Here is an 18,133-nt window from a genome sequence, read left to right as displayed (position 1 = left end):
CGGGCTATATTTTTGTGAAAATCGGGTCAACCGCGCGGCTCAAACTGCGTTTTCGGCTTTTCGCCCATAGGATTGCATTGAGGGAAAGAATCGGGGATAACTGGGGGGGGTTTAAGCTATCATTCTGAAAATTCTTGTGCACAGAGAGTCGTGGATGGGGGTCATTTTGAGACCACTCTCAACTTTCTGCATCGTACGGGTCGCGGGCTATATTTTTGTGAAAATCGGGTCAACCGCGCGGCTCAAACTGCGTTTTCGGCTTTTCGCCCATAGGATTGCATTGAGGGAAAGAATCGGGGATAACTGGGGGGGGGTTTAAGCTATCATTCTGAAAATTCTTGTGCACAGAGAGTCGTGGATGGGGGTCATTTTGAGACCACTCTCAACTTTCTGCATCGTACGGGTCGCGGGCTATATTTTTGTGAAAATCGGGTCAACCGCGCGGCTCAAACTGCGTTTTCGGCTTTTCGCCCATAGGATTGCATTGAGGGAAAGAATCGGGGATAACTGGGGGGGGTTTAAGCTATCATTCTGAAAATTCTTGTGCACAGAGAGTCGTGGATGGGGGTCATTTTGAGACCACTCTCAACTTTCTGCATCGTACGGGTCGCGGGCTAGAAGTTTTTAAAAAATCGGCGGGAAAAATACCTTTTTCAAAGGGCTGAGGGGCAGAGTCAGCTCCCGGTCATGATGATCCCAAAGTTGGAGGAGGGCATAGGCAAAACAGGTAACTTGGGATTCTGGGAAACTTCTCTTTCTTCATCTGAACGGGCTTTTCCCCGTGTTTTTTAACACACCTCGCAGGGATGTTGTGTGTGGGGTGCCCGATTTTCAAAAATTCGCCAAAAATCAGGGGATGATGGGATTGCTTTGAAACTTGGCGTGCGTGTGTATATCCCCATGAGGTGTCATGGTGCCAAACATGAGGTTTCTAACTTGAACAGAAAAAAAGTTGTATAATTTTTTAGCTTTCAATGCAAGCCTATGGGGGGGGGAAACGGAGCTCCGGATCCGGATCCGGAGCTCCGGGCGGAGCGGAGCGGAAGTGGGCGGAGCGGGGGCGGGGCGGAGCGGCCCGATCCGAAAAATGGCGGATCTGCAAGTGAAGCGGAGCGGGGGGTCCGTGCACACCCCTAGTATTTAACCATGGGAGCACCCCTGCTGAGATTTTGTGAGCAGAATAATGGCAGGCATAGCCTACAAAGAGCAAGCCCCCTGCCTTGATTCTGCTTGCACCCTCAATTTCCTCTGCTGTCTGCTGAATTGGCCCCTTCCCCTAATGGAAAAAAACCACACCTTGGAGAAGGGGGCGATGCAGCAGGCAGCAGAAGCTTCCCTCCTAGGATTGGCAGAAGAAAATGCTGGCAGCATCACTATGCTGGCAGGATACTGTCAGGGAGTCCTCCCCCACCTGCTACATTGACCCCTTTCCCCAGTTTGAGAGTTTTTACTTGTGGGAAGGGGGTCAACGTAGCAGGCAGTGGATGGAAGGAGGGCACTTCAAGTGTTGCTTCCAAATATTTGAAAGATCCCCTCAAGGGATTTTGAGTGTTCAAACAGAATGTTCAAAAAGTCCAGTTCACTTTTGGTATGAGCATCAGCTGAAAGTTCGTGTCCAATGCTGAGGTACATTTAGTTATTGTTCCTCCTACACATCTAAGTATTAAGAGGCTTGCAACTGATACAAAAAGACAGGAAAAGGTCATGCTCAGTGTGATAGGAAAGGTAGCCAGTTCTGCAGTATCAACTTCAGGATAGTTCCAAAATTTAGTATCCGCATTCTTATGGAATCCTCTGTACTCCACCCTTTGGGCTGGTTTGCTTCTTTATTTCATAGCTAAAGTGTAGGTGAGATAAAAACAAAAAGAGGAGCCATGCAAAGCCAGCATGAGTGGAACAGTCCTTCTTCCTCTAGGAATGATTAGGGAAACTACCAACATGATTATTGCTTTCATTTTAAGGAGAGCTGGGATTGCTTGTAACTGCATACCTCCCAACAGTATTTTAATAGAACTCTGTTGTTCAATTAGTTACCAATGAAATAATATGGAAAGTATAGCATGTGTTGCACAGCAATATAATTATTTTGAGCTAACCTCTCTACATGCTTGTGAAATAATTATCTACGATTGATAACCCAGTCATATATTGAAAGCTTTTTGATCATTTATCATGTCCTGTTTGATTTTTTAACATTATTTATCTAATTTATTTATTTTTCAGTGCCTAACTTTCCATAAATGTAAGGCAGCACACACATACACAAATTTAATCCATTCTTTTAAAAAAAGTACCTCAGATTGCTAAAGTCTAAGCCATATATATGCCTTCTGGAAGTAGCAGTGCTTTTCACTCCTCCCTAAAAATGAACAGGACTGAGTACTAGGCTGAACTCTCTCTAAACATATTCCATAACAAGACCACAATTTAAAAGTCTCTGCTGCAAGCCACCATTGTTCATTCTAATTTCATCTGTTTACGAATTTAGAAGGAAAATGGAGTGTGATTATGAAATATTGACATATAAAAAAGCATCGAGAGCTTAAACTTTAGTCACTAGCTGAAGTGTAGGTCATTTACAGCAAGTTTGCTGATTTGCCTTATGTTATTTACAAATAATACAAGATAAAATATTAGTAAAGAATAATATATTAACACAATCAACACACAATGTTGGTGCAATTGGAATATTTTTAGCTTTTTAATGTTAAGTTTTTATCTCTACAGACCCTGCCTGCTGCACTGAGAGCCCTCAAAGGAAAAGCAGCTCGACAGTGTTTGACACAGGAACTAAGTCTCCACGTTCAGCAGAATCGTGCAATACTGGACCATCAGCAGTTTGATTACATAGTACGAATGATGAACTGTACTTTGCAGGTACTTCAAACTACTTTTATCTTAGGCTTTTAAACAATTGAATATGGAAGCGATTGGGGAAGTACTAGACTGCATTCTGTATTTTGCTATATTTAATATTGACCAACTATAACGTAAAGCCATGGTATTTTGTAATCAAACTGGGATATATTACTAATTTTCCCACTTCCTGAACGGACATAATCTTGAGGGTCTAAAGGTCTTTCTGATTGGTTTTGTTCCCACCACAATAAATGTGAAGTTGATAATCACTAAAAATACACCTGTGTTGGAAAAGTTGTTAAGATAACAGGGGTTCTGGCCAACATCTTAAAGTAGCATTTGTCTTACTCTTAGAATTGTTGGGCAGGAAATGCAAGTTCACGCTAGTTTCAGTTATTTTGATTGTTGCAACTGAGTGCTTTCTAGAGTATAATGGATAGTGACTGAAAATAATAATAACAACAACAACAACAACAACAATAAGTGATAATAATATCCTGTGTGAACTACTCAAAAGTTTAAGGCTTGTTTTCCACTGCTTCAGCATGTGAGCACTCATTTGCTATATTACTCAAGAACAGGAGTATTTCATGGCAGAGCCTGAAGCTGATTGAATCGTATTAAACAAGAATATTTAGTCAAATTAAATCAAATTATTTAATTACAGTTGACCTGTGGCTAAGACAGAATTCTTCCAGGATATATGTGATTTTGAGTTTAGGGTAATCTCCCTTTTGAAGTGACTTCATGTCAAAAGCATTGAACTCCTCCTGTGTAGTCGACTGCTACTCAAAAGCAATCTCATCTTATAAAACTGTTTTGGATTTAGAATATGGGAATAATTATTTGATACTAGCTCCATCTGAAAACATGTTTTAAGAAGATTGAATTAAATATGAACTTTTTGAAAATTACATCAGAATGAGAAAATCTGCATGGTTATCTGAGGACATATCCTGCATGAAATCCACATAAATGTTCACCTGTTGTACATTATTTCCATATAGTGATTCCTCTATAGGAATCACTAAAAATACACCTGTGTTGAAAAATTATGCATTATAATTGGATTTCAGTAAAAAAAAAAAAAATGAGGGGGGGAAAATGGCCAGAGAGACAAAATGTTCCACTATTTAAAGGAGCAATCCTATGTCCCCTAGACAGGGGGACATAGGCTTGTTCAGTTTCCTGGTTCCAGCTCATAGACAGGGTTCGGGGCCAGGGAATGGTGCTCCCCTCCCTTCCCCCTCATAGCCAGTGCCTCTCGCAAAATGGAGTGCAGAGATAGGGAAAAGGAGGCATTCCCAGGGGCGGGGAAGAGACTGGAGCTGTGGGGCTATGGGGTATCCTCAGCGTGCTGCTTCCCTCCCTCTCCCCAAAGCCTCCCCTAGACAGGCAAAATCACCTGAGATGCGCATGGCATCTTTTGCTCTGCAATGGATCCACATAAGGCCTATGAGTACCCAGGGTGTGTCCTATAGCATTATGCCCTTACTTAATTTTTTTTTTAATGAAACCATGGGTAATATATGAGAGCAAACACAGTTCTCCATTTAATTTCTCAAGATCATTTTTAATTAGCATTCTTCACCTTTTAAAAGCCTATAGTATTTTTCTAACAATAATCACCAAAAGAAGTGAATAGCTTGAGCTGCTGAACTTTATTTGTTGTTTTTGGCATAGTAGTTCTGGCTGCTGAATACACACAGTGCTGTTCAGTGGATATCATCTCTTTGGATCCCAGCCATGGGTTATATTGGGAGAAGTATACCAGAATGTCAATTCATACTATACTTATCTTAATGAGTAATAAGAATTTTCTAAATGCCCAGTATCACTTTATCTCTATTTAAGGTGTAGCTCATTAATAACAGCTCAATAATAGTATTTTATCAATGGTATCAACTCAAGGTATGGAATACTTCTAAAATTAAAATATTTAATGGTGGAGGCAGTAAATATTTAGTAACCATTGTTGGACTTAATTTATATCAGAATAATATAGTAAAAAGATGCTGAACATGAAAGTTGAACATATCTCTGTCTAATAAACTGTGATTCACAGCCCCTTCAAAATCAATCTTTGAATGTGAAGAGTGTGTTTGGGCTGTAAAAATTAATGTACCATAACTGTATAATATGCACTTACATGGGAAAGAATATACCAGTACTGAATTAAAAAGTGTAGGAGAAAACCAGCTTTGGAGTATTTACAAAATACTGTAAATTAATGCAAGTTAAACAAAATGCAAATTAAGTTAAAATGGAAGGTAAACAAAATACACTGCAATATGAAATTATTGTTTTTGTCATTTTGTCAACAAGCGATTTTCATGTATTCATTTGGATCTTTAGCCTATCCAGCCTCAAAAACACTAAGCATTACAGTAAATTCAGGCATAGCAAATGCCAAAATTAGCATGAGACAATGAAAAATACAATGTTCAAAGTTCTGCCTGACCTGCCTTTCCATTTCCCAAAATCTCTTGCCCCTCATGCATTGCCTATGATCAAGGGGAGCCACTTGGCCCCTTCTCCCATGGCACCCATGTGCCATTTCATTTGTCTGCTTATTTGTGATTGCATTAATTTTCAAGACGGTGTAGACCATCTGTAAATTAAAGGGCCAAAGCTCCTTATAGATGCTCCTACTTTTCTGTTTCTGTGAATTATAAACAAGATGCCTCTGGAAAATGAGCTTGTTCCCAAGTTCTGGGAGAAGGCTAGGCAGACTTCAGACTTGCATGATTTATTTTGTATTTGACTAGAAGCCCGTCATCCACCATATATGTTTAGTGGTCTTATCTGTTGTGCCCTATGGCAGCTTAAAGGTCTTCTCTGCTCCACCCTATGACCCATACGTTGAGGTTACCTGCAGAGCCAAGAACAAATTCATATCTGAGGTACTAAAGATAGAGATTCTAACATCAAACTCTCAAAAATATGTACAACAGCCATACAAAGAACAAATAAAAGGAAATCAATTAACAATCCCACTTACAGGTCAAGATTGCTTTGACTTGAACCTATGCTTATTTGGCAGAGTTCCTGGTTACTTTCTCTACAGACCTTCCCTGTCAACACAGAGATGCCAGGAGAGAGTGGGGGAGACTAGAGTATGTGTTCTTGGCTTCTTCTACACAGCTTTAAAGCTGTACACCTGAGTAGGCCTTAGCCCATAATGGTGTTCTGGCATTCCATTGTGAGTGAATCAGTGGGGAAAGGACTGGAACTGGTGCACTTATTTATTTGTTCCTGTAGAAATTGGGAATAGATTTGATCTCTGACTTCAGCCTTAGTGGTTTTGGATACAACTCATCGACTGATTGGTAAGATACTAAGAGCACCATGATCTTCGTTAAGCTCTGTCAACTCAATCTATCCAGACTGATACATTACATTTCTATCCTGCCTTTCCTCCAAGGAGCTTAAGGCGGTGTACATGGTTCCCCTCCATTTTATCTTTACAAAAACCATGTGAGATAGGTTAGGCTGAGAGATGGTGCCTGGTTCAAAGTCACTCAGTGGAAGTCATGAGTTATTGTAACACTCTTTATGTGGGATTTTCAGCTTTTTCTCCTTTTAATTAACGTTGTTATTTCTGTAAATTTGTATCATATATTTTATTTATTTATTTAAATAATGTTAGCTGTCCTGAGTGTTGTGTGATGGAAACATGAAATAAAATACTTTTAATGAAAATCAAATAGAAGGATTGGACTAGAATGATTCAGGCTGAGTGCTAACTCTTATTTTGATTTCTTAGGACAATAAATGAGGGTTTATTTTATGTTGCTTATAAATCAAACTTCTTAAATAGTCATGCATTCAACAGAATATGTCAAGCAATAAAACTCCTTTGTGGACAGCTGTGTAAAAGGACATTTTGAGTAAAAAAATGACATACATCATGCCTCATTTCACCTGAGGTGTTTACATATATCACATTAGTATGCCTTGTCATGTGTTAGCATATTTTTTATTCTTTGTGCATTAACTAGGGATTAGAGATAATGCAGTGCTAAAATTGCTCAGTTAGATTAAATCAGTCTTTATGGATTTCACCAGTTTCTCCCATGTTGCAAAAAAGCACACCAGGTACAGAAAGAATAGCAAATAAAATATGCAAATATACAGGGTCTTGGGTGGTTGTGGGGTTTTGTATTTTTCTTTACATGAATGGAAGAAGGTAGACACCTTCCAGAGTGGTTCTGGTCCTTCTTGGAGGAGCAGTCTCAGAAGGTGGTGCTGGGGGATTTTTGTTTCACCTCATGACCTGTGGATGCCACAAGGCTCCAACCTGTACCCCATGCTTTTTAACATCTACATGGAACTGCTGGGGGAAGTCATAAGGTGGTTGGGGCTGAGGTATCATGCAGATGATAGTTATATGCTTTATATCCATCTACACATCCCAGGGAAGCTGTCAAACTCATGAAACAGTGTCTGGAGGCTGTTTTGGGGTGGATAAGGATAAACAAGGTGAAACATTTACCATACAAGATGGAGTTATTGTTGGTTGGGAAACCAACTACTCTGGGTTGAGGTATAACTGGTCTTAGATAGGGTTGCACTTTCACTAATAAACCAAGAACATAGTCTGGGAGTCCTCCTGGATTCTGTGCTAACTGGAGAAGCATAGGAAGTGTGTTTTCACAGCTTAGGCTGGTGTGGGAGAAAAAACAATTTTATTTATTTATTTGTTTATTTATTTATTACATTTTTATACCGCCCAATAGCCGAAGCTCTCTGTTCACAGAAATTAAAACCATAATAAAACAACCAACAGGTTAAAAGCACAAATACAAAATACTGTATAAAAAGCACAACCAGGATAAAACCACGTAGCAAAATTGATATAAGAATAAAATACAGAGTTAAAACAGTAAAATTTAAATTTGTTAAAATTAAGTGTTAAAATACTGAGAGAATAAAAAGGTCTTCAGCTGGCGATGAAAGGAGTACAGTGTAGGCGCCAGGCGGACCTCTCTGGGGAGCTCATTCCACAACCGGGGTGCCACAGTGGAGAAAGCCCTCCTCCTAGGAGCCACCTGCCTCACTTCCTTCGGCAGGGGCTCACGGAGAAGGGCCCCTGTAGATGATCTTAAGGTCCGGGCAGGTACATATGGGAGGAGGCGTCCCTTCAAATAACCTGGCCCCAAACCGTTTAGGGCTTTAAATGTCAATACCAGCACTTTGAATCGGGCCTGCACCTGGACTGGCAGCCAATGAAGTTGTAAAAGGACTGGCGTAATGTGATCTCGCCAGTCTTCACTTCTGCATTTAGTTTACAAACAAAAGTCAGACATTTTATTACGAGTAATTGTAAGGGAAGCAGCAGGACAGAATGCTGTCTGTCCTAGAGCAAATCTTCAGCCAGTGTAACTTTTAGGAAAATATTTATACATTTAGGTTATCACAGTTAAGCTATTGTTTCAAGTTGGGATGTGCTTAATAGACATTTCTCACTATCTCTCTGAAGCATAACTGATCAGCACTTTCAGTTCTATTCCCTTGTCACATATACAAGTCATCCAAGATGGCTATACTTGAGCCATTTTGTTCTTTTCTACTTCCAACCACTGGTACACCAGATGTGGCCTTATCTGGAGAGGATGGATCTTGCTTCAATTTTCCATGTGCTAGTGACATCCAGGCTGGACTTCTGTAATGTGCTGTACATGGGACTGCCTTCAAAGATAATCTGGAAACTTCAGCTGGTGCAGAATGCAGCCAACCAAATGTTGGTGGCGGCGAGGTGATTCAACTATATAACACCTATAGTGTGATACCGATGTGTTTCTGAGACCAATTTAAAATGCTAATTTTGAGCATTAAAGCCTTAAATGATGTGGGACCAAATTACTTGAAGGACCACCTTCACGCATATCAGCCTGCCCGTATTTTAAGATCAGCAAGAGAGGACTTTCTCTACTTTACTACTTTATTCTGGCCTTCCCCTGATTATTGTGTTATAGGACTGGGCTGTAGCTGTAGTTATCTACAGTAAGTTTTATTTTGTTTGATGTTTTTCAGAATGTTTGCTGCTGTTGCTTATTTTATTGCTGTTTCTATTATGTTTTTACTGCTTTTATTGCCACATCATTGAATCATAAAATAGTAGAGTTGGAAGGGTTGGCTATAGAGTTGGTCTATAAGGCCATTGAGTCCAACCTCCTGCTCATCGGTTTTTATTATGTGTTTTATTGTTGTATGCTACCTTGGGAAGGGTCCTGGCCTGAAAGTTGCCCAAAAATGGTTTAAAATAAATAAATAAATGTGGGTGGGTGTTTTTTTAATATGCACTGAGTAGGAGGAGATAAGAAACTAGAGATGTCAACAAAATTTAGAATTGCCCATTTAAGAAGTTTGATTTATAAGCAGCATAAAATAAACTCTCATTTATTATGCTAAGAATTGGGGGCTTCAAATATAGAATTGAAGAGCTGCTCCATTCCCAACTCATTTTGCACTAATCCCAAACACCCAACAAAGGTTGGGCCTAGGTTACCAACAGAACGTGGAGGTTCTATTTGGCTGCCATGGCCTAATACCTGCTAATTGATATTTTCTGTATAAATTTGTTTAGTATTAATAGATGTACGGGGGGAGTAAGGATACTGTGGCTTTCCTGCTCTGAGCAAGGATTTGGGCTAGATGACTTTCAAGGTCCTTTACAACTTTATCATTTATGTCAAGCATTGGTTGCCAGTTGGATACTTGTAACATGGAATAATTAGACTCAACTGCATAGACTCCATGTGTTTATTCAAGCAAACAGACAAATCTGGGAGGTAGCCCCACTTCTTTGCCACTAATGGCTATCCAGCTCAAAGGCAGTGATGAAGCTGGAACTAATCATTGCATAGGATACTATACCATATCCACATTGCTTAAATAGCTCAACTATTAATGATGTAACCCTTAATATCTATAATTTCCTGGGATTTTAGCATCTGAGTGAACATGGGAAGTTCTTAACACAACATGTTGAACTGAAAGGATTCTTGTTAATTGAATTTGTATATTGGTCCATCAGTTCTTTTCATACCTCTCTATTTGATTTTGTGGGGTTTCTTTGGAAAGTCTCAAACATCTAGTTTTTCATTTTAGTCTAGCCTCAAATGCACAAATCTCTTAGACTGCAACACTATGCACATTTACTCAATGGGACTTATTTCTGAGAAAGCATGCAAAGGATTGAGCATTGTATTTGTTCTTCTCCTTATTATCCATTTTTCTTCTATTACCCACCATTTTTCCTACTTCTGCATCTTGTTTTCATAATGTTAAACATTTTAAACGACTAATAGTGTTTAACAAAGCTTGGACCGTATCAAAATGATACAGTGCACCTCAAAGATGTTTAAGGGCGCAATCCTATCCAGATGCTGGGAGGGGAAGGGAAGGAAGCTGGGGAAGCCAGCTGTTATCAGGTTAACATTGACTCTTCAAACCATCAGAATCAACAAAGGCCAGAAGCTGCCTTCAGGACCTAATTAGCTAAGTAGTGTAAGCTACTACAGCATGCCTGAAGGGCTTTCTAAGTCCCTCTTTCAAGGTGGCTCCTCCCTCCTTGCCTCCCAACAGCCAGACTGGCAGAGCACCTATCACCTAAGACAAGATCAACTTGCTTGATTTGATGGTGGAATCTCACACCTGCCAAGTCATGCCCTTCCTCACCCTCTGACAGAAGCTGATTTCCCAAGGTGGTGGGAGACAGAATCTGCATCTGGCCCTCCTGTATGATATGCTCCTGCAAAGGTTCTTCGCTGGCTCCTGGAAAGTCTTGGGGAATTTCCTTACTACTCTCTATCCCAGCTGAATTTCTCCTAATCCCATCTCTGAAACTTAATCAGATTGAGCCTGGGCCCAATCCTGACAATTTCATATGGCAGCCTCCCTTCCATGCCTGAAGAAACACCCCCTTTGCCTTGCAACCTCAGAAAGGCAGCTGGCATGGTTCTGTCTGCGTTGACTGCTAGTAGGCAGGGAGAGGGAGAGGCATTTAGACTCCTAGGCTTAAAGTTGGAGCCTCAGATCCAGGAATCCAAACTATGCGCTCCCCCCCCCCCATGCTGTCTAGGGGCCATAGGATTGCTCTCTAAAGCAAGTCAGAGCAGTATAATTATGTAATGGCATTAGTCTCACCTGCAATAAACGACAAAGCAATTATATAGGTGATACAAACATTTCCACACTTTGGGGGGTTTAAAAGATGCAGTGTACAGATAAGTGTATTATAAATGCATTATAACTAAGTCAAGCAATAAACATTACAATTTGTTTTTACTTACGTTAATTATATTCCTTTCAGATTAGAAAATTATACTTTGTTTATGAAACTTTTGAGCCGGATTGGCTCAAAATCTTTGAGAAGATCATAATCTGCAAAACATTCAAGAATCATTTAGAAAGAGTTTTGGGAGGGGGACGTTCAGCTGTGATTTTTTCTTAGATGTCCTTGGCAGGCATGCAATTGAATATCATATCTAGCAGAAAACTTCCACTTCTGTTCTAATGCTTTAATGGCCCTATGAAATTCTCACATATGCCTTATTGAAGAAACGCTAACAGTAATTCTAGTCAAACACTGTTTATTAAATCAGTTAAGTGTGTGTGAGAGAGTGTTTTAAAAACAGCTCATTCTATTATGCTCTTACAATTCAAGTAGTACAATTGTGTCCTTGTATTTATGACAGCTGTAGACATTTTATGAATATGCTTTGTAAAAGTAAATTCAAAATAAAAATAAAGCATGTTACTATCTGTCATAGCCTGATAAAGCAATATGGTTTAATCATTTCAGCAGTGCTTTTTGAACACCTCTGTTGTTAATATAAACTTCCATGTACACCTTAGTTGGCACCTCTGAGGAATTGGGGGACAGTGAGAGGGCCTTGTAGTGGCACAAAAAAGGGAAGGGATGTCATAACCATCAAGGTTCCTCATCTTGGGGCCTTGAAAACTAGTGCTAAACTGGAAAGTTTCCAGATCTGCAATCCACATGAAAGTGAACTGTGCAGATATTACTGTTAAATAGCACTAAATTTCTCTATAAAGCAGAATGTTGTGTTTTATTCATTTCAGTTACACTTGAAGCAGCATGTAAATCTCAGTAAAGATGTGGAATGTTAATAAAGAATGAAATGTTTTCTTTATACAGATTATTTTTAAATGTCTTCTCCTTCCAGATAAGCTTTAAAATGTCAATAAAGAATGAAATTTATTCTTTAAGTAGATATTTTTAAAACATAAAATTGGCTTCTGCAACCAGACAATGCATTAAAACATGTCAGTCAACTGTTAAAGAATGAGAAAAAGCTATGAAACTTGTATCCATCTCTCTGGCATGCATCTCTCAAGACTGAATCTAAGATTAAAGTATGCATGCTATTCATAAATTAAATTAAAATAGTGTCTCTAATTAGCCCCCTAATTGGGTGGTTATCCTTTCGTTCACATTTCTGCCAAGAGTGCTATTTCTAAGGACCATGTCAGGGCCACTTTGCTCCAGCCATGATCCTGACTGGAATTGCATGCCTCCTCCCTGGCACCTGCTATTCATAACGGGACAAAATTGTTGTGCAAATTGTTTGCTAATTATGGAAATTTACTCCAGTCATGGGTATGCTAAAATTCTTGAGGTCCCCATTGTTCCCTTCTGCCTAGGGAGCTTCAAGAGCAGATTATAGAAAATGGAGGTGGACGTGGCTGACTACTAATTGATATTGTTCTCTCTTCAAGGTTGTTTTAATTTTCGTTTTGTACTGGAGCACTGTACAGTAACACTTAAAAAAAACACAGAATTTAAATGGGGAAATGTGCTTCTGCTGGAGGAAGTGGCTTTTCTCCAACATTCTTCAATGGAAGTGAGGTCTTGTGTTTTGCTTTCTTTTAACTTTGTGCTGAAACACGTCTATGGGAAGGCAACATAAATGTTTATTTCTTTGAGTAGTTCTCCCCCCGCCTTTCGGGGAAGTAGGCATGTTATATTTATTTATTTTTGCAAAATCAGCAATCAGCATTCTGAAATGTTCTTTCTTGTTGGATGTAGATCCCCCAAAACATTACAGTACTATACAAACATGGGGGGGGGGGTGTTTCCCAGACAGAGGGGAATTTTCAAATAGAAGGCTTCTGGCACTAACAATCAGGAGGCATTGTGCAGCAATTTTGTCTCGTTTTCCTTAATGGATTTTCTGCAGTAAGGAAAAAGACTGAAGAAGCAGCAAGAAACCACAAGATGGCTACAAGAGGAAGTTGATTTCATCTGGACCCCCATAAAATTCTAAGAGTGAAGCAGGGCAACGGCACCATAAAAGCCTTATCTAGAGGGAATCCATTCATCCATATATAGAGGCAGAATTTGAGAGATTGAACTAATAGTTTGTAAGGGAAAGATATGTGTACTATAAAAACTATAATCAAGATAGATTGAGCATTCCAGAGGCAGCAGGCAAAGCGGGGAAGATATGAGCTGGGAACAAGGAGAAACTATTGGTAGTAGGTCACATTCATAAGAGAAATTCAAACTGACTAACTGTGATGAGTGAAATATGAAAACAACTCATTTCTGCAGGGAAGGCAAAAATTGTTGAACAGAAATAAAGCCAAAATGGAGAAGCCATGTGTGAAAAAGTAAGTATACCTTATGATTCAATAGCTTGTAGAACCACCTTTAGCAGCAATAGCTTGAAGTACTCGTTTTCTGTATGACTTTATCAGTCTCTCGTTGTGGAGGAATTTTGGCCCACTCTTCTTTACAGTTCATTGAGGTTTGAGGGCGTTTGTTTATGCACAGCTCTCTTAAGGTCCTGCCACAGCATTTCAATCGGTTGAGGTCTGGACTTTGACTGGGCCATTACAACACTGTGATTCTTTTCTTTTTCAGTTATTCTGTTGTAGATTTGCTGGTGTACTTGGGATCATTGTCCTGTTGCATGACCCAATTTTGGCCAAGCTTTAGCTGTCAGACAGATGGCCTCACATTTGACTCTAGAATACTTTGGTATGCAGAGGAGTTCATGGTTGACTCAATGACTGCAAGGTTCCCAGGTCCTGTGGCTGCAAAATAAGCCCAAATCATCATCCCTCCACCACCTGCTTGACAGTTGGTATGAGGTGTTTGTGCTGATATGCTGTGTTTGGTTTTCGCCAAACGTGGCGCTGTGCATTATGGCCAAACATCTCCACTTTGGTCTCGTCTGTCCAAAGGACATTGTTCCAGAAGTCTTGTGGTTTGTTCAGATGCAACTTTGCAAACCTAAGCTGTGCTGCCACGTTCTTTTTAGAGAGAAGAGGCTTTCTCCTGGCAACCCTTCCAAACAAACCATACTTGTTCAGTCTTTTTCTAATTGTACTGTCATGAACTTTAACATTTAACATGCTCACTGACGCCTATAGAGTCTGAGATGTAACTCTTGGGTTTTCTCAATTTCTCCTGAGCATTGCACGGTCTGACCTTGGGGTGATTTTGCTGGGACGTCCTCTCCTGGGAAGATTGGCAACAGTCTTGAATCTTTTCCACTTTTGAATCATCTTTCTCACTGTAGAATGATGGACTTTAAATTGATTGGAAATGGCCTTATAACCCTTCCCAGATTGATGGGCTGCAGCAATTGCTTCTCTAAGATAATTGCTGATGTCTTTCCTCCTTGGCATTGTGTTAACACACACCTGAATGCTCCAGACCAGCAAACTGAAAAAAAAACACTTTGGCTTTTATAGAGGTGGTCATACTTGTTGATGATCAATTAATCACGGGCATTTGATTAGCAGCACCTGTCTGCTACTTAGCATCTTAATTCCTATGGAAGCAGTAAGGGTGTACTTACTTTTTCACACATGGCTTCTCCATTTTGGCTTTATTTCTGTTAAATAAATCATGACATGGTGTAATATGTCATGTGTTGTTGTTCATCTGAGTTTGTATTTACCTAATTTTTAGACCTGCTAAGGAACAGATGATTGTTATTATGTCCTGATATGTAAAATCATACAATTCCAAGAGGGTGTACTTCCTTTTTCACATGCCTGTAGGTTAATATGTTAATGTGCATTCTCTGAAAAATATTCATATTAGCTATAGTGTCTACAAGCTCCTGGGAACGGTAAAATAAAGAACTCCTCAGCTAAAAACAGACAGAAACTAAAGCCAGTTAAGTCACATTTTTGACAACTTTTAAAATGTATACTTTTTTTTTAAAGGAGTACCTCCAGCAGGGGGGAAACTCCCCAAAACAAATGCAGTTGAGCAGATCCGAAGTTCAAAAATTATATATATCCATACAATACAGCATTATCTCTATAGTTCTCCAACACAAACAAGAAAAACCTAACTAGCATTAAAACCATCTGAGAGTAGTCATATAACGGGGTTATCTATTTGGCTGTCTACATTATCATATTTCTTAATGTGTTCAAGAAAGAATTTTCTTGAGTTTTGAACCTACGTTGTCAAACTTGTGTGGAATAATTAAATGGAAACTCTCATCAGTAACTTAATTTTAGAAGCTGTAACTAGTGGGTGTGCACAGAAGGCAAGATTTAATTTGAATCCCACGTATGATAGCAGGTCACTTCGGGAACAACCTGTTTTGCCTCAAATCAGAAGCAGAACTTTGTCCTTGTTGGAACTACACATGTTGAAACTTTTATCACAACATAAAGTGCTACTGTACTTTAATGTTTCTGGCAAGAGATCTGAATGTATTTGAAGCTTTCCTATTTTATCTATTCATCGCTATCCAAGTCTTCTAGCTCCTTCCCCTTCATACCTCAAATGTGTGTATGTGGGTTTTTTTAAAAAAATGTTTAGACACTTAGGGTGAAATCCTGTCAATTGTGCTCTCTTTGATTTGAACCCCCAAACTTGGAGGCTTCCAATCATTCAGAAGTGATGGGGGAATCTTTGCCTCCCTATCGTCCCTCCCTGCATTTTTCGCTAGATGGGCTTTTTTTGTCCATCCAAGGCAGCTCTTTAAAGAGGCAGGGAAGGAAGCTGGAAGATGCTCAGGATAGCTCATATATGCTGGCCTCTTCAGTCTCCTTCCTTCCCACCAGAATGTCCCCTTTTCACTGTCTCCGGGATCAATTTTCCAACCTCAGAGACCAGCTGGTATGGTTCTTCCCTTGCCAGCTGCAAGGAGGCAGGGGAGGGGGTGAATCTTCAACTCCCCCTTCCAAGGTTAGAGACATCACTCTGACTTCTTAAGGAGGAATCCCCAGTATTCTATGGCCCCTCAGGCATTGTCTTTGGGCCATAAGATTGCTTCCTTATTTGTTTTTCCTAGGCCTAGGGAATGTTTTGTTTTTAGAGGAGCTTTCATTCGAATTGTGCCTGAATAAAACAGTGATGTGCAGAAGTTTCCTTGAAATTCCTTTGTTTCCTGTCTAGCTTCATTTTCTTGAATGTTATTGATGGTTATTATAACTTATCAATTCACATGATTTCATGCAAATAAAGCATAGAAGTCACAACTTAATTATATTCTCTGTAGCTTTCTTTTTCATTTAAGAAATATAATCTTTGCCCTAAATAGTGAGAGGATTTCCAAAAGTCCAGCATGATCATCGTTCTAAGAGGAAATGCATCCTTCTGTTGGAAGGGGTTGTCATGATGAGAGTCTCTTTTTGTTCTGTTGTGACAAAGAAGGGTTTTCCCCTATTCTGCTAATGACAGCTAGCTTTACTACACTAACAAAATGGTTGCGAAATCTACTTATGGGAATTAATAATGTATTTTTCTGAAATGTATGACATACACACACGCACAAGATTTTATATATTTCCAAAGGAAGGTTATTGTATTGTAACATTCAATTTTTGCTCCTTACAACAAATATTTATGGCATTACTCATGGCTTGCCTTTCGTTTGCTCCAGTGGTTGAAATAAAGAAACACACAAAAAATAATTAGTTTAAATGCTGCTGCTATTTCTGTCTAGGCGTTCTTTGATTCCCTGTGCCCTTAATAAATTCAGAGGGTGGGAATTTTCATAAAGAAAATGGTAGGGGGGGCAGGGGGGAGGATAAAATTCTCCATCTCACTTGTACTTCTATGCAAAAGTACTTTCCCCCACTCAAATTACCATTTTGCCACATTTTTTCTTTTCTGTTTTATTTTATCTTCAGGTTCTGTACCGCCCATTTTTGCTGATCTTGTGTGAATACAGTATTCATAGGCCCCATTCAGACAACATGGAATGTTAATGCATTCCGTTAACCATTTTGTGGTTAAGCAGCATGGTTTAGCGTGTTGCCTGAATGGGGGCAGCGACTTCTTGGGGTTTCATCATCTTTGTTTAAATAAAATTGCATGCTGTGTAGATGTGCAGAAAAATAAGAGTGGAACAAACTGTGCCCTCACCAGCCAAAGGCGTCCTTCCATTGCAGCAGATAGCTTTGCAAGGAACAAGCACATCTGACTTCTAATTGTGGGTACTAGTTGAAACAATGGATAAGTACAAAATGAGAGCAATGGGCATGTAAATCAGAATGATGATTGGTGGAGAGATAGTATCCAGACTGAATCTGGCAAAAAGAAAACCCAGAGGAATTATTCCTTAATTTCTCCATACTGAGTTGACTATTTTAAAAGGAGTGATTTTAACAGAGAAATGCCTGCTATGTGCTAATCTGATTCTGTTTGTCCCATGGGTTATGTCGGTTTCACATTCCTACTTTTTGTTTTAACTTCAGTTTTTTCTTCAGCCTGTAAAACTGAAAAGTCTTCTGTAGAATAAATTCAATTAGCACAAGGATATGTGACTTATGGCTGAGATGATTCAGAGCAATGACCAAGCAAATTATTCAAATGACTGTAAAGGTTACATTTTGTTTAATGTGTTTGCTCTATATTTGCTGATTGAGGGTTTTGGTTTCTTTTCTTTTCTTTCTTTTCTCTTTTTTTGAGGGGTAGTCATCAATATGGCATGTGCAGGACAGTTTGTCACCCATTGCCACTTTTTTTCTGTTTGGAAAAAGTACATTTCCCCCCCCCCCTCTTAAATTTAAGCATTTTCTTTCTTAATGTATAAGAACATTAGCAATTGATTAATTATTGGGGGCATAAATAGTCTTCCTATTGCAATCCATCTGTAATTATTTCTTGGGCCTTTTAAATATTCATTTCACATTATTACATAAGTCTTTGTGATGTTCAGAGACGTTGTGTACATTAAAAACAGATAACCTTGGTACAGTGTTAAACTAGGATTGTGGAGCCAAATGTTGAAGGACCGAGAGCATGGTCTGAAGGCACAGAAAGTAA

General features: G+C 39.3%; 1 protein-coding gene across 1 annotated transcript in view; it reads left to right on the top strand.

Annotated features, from left to right (window-relative positions):
* Positions 1-18,133, top strand: part of SBF2 (SET binding factor 2) — a 274,874-nt gene that overhangs the window by 175,362 nt on the left and 81,379 nt on the right. The window contains exon 16 of the mRNA XM_063117284.1: positions 2,728-2,877. Coding sequence (XP_062973354.1) covers positions 2,728-2,877 — 150 coding nt within the window. The remainder of the gene's footprint in view (positions 1-2,727; positions 2,878-18,133) is intronic.

This window comes from Elgaria multicarinata, chromosome 2 (genome assembly GCF_023053635.1).
Source record: "Elgaria multicarinata webbii isolate HBS135686 ecotype San Diego chromosome 2, rElgMul1.1.pri, whole genome shotgun sequence".
Classification (NCBI taxonomy): Eukaryota; Metazoa; Chordata; class Lepidosauria; order Squamata; family Anguidae; genus Elgaria; species Elgaria multicarinata.
This window is presented reverse-complemented; position numbering and strand designations above follow the sequence as displayed.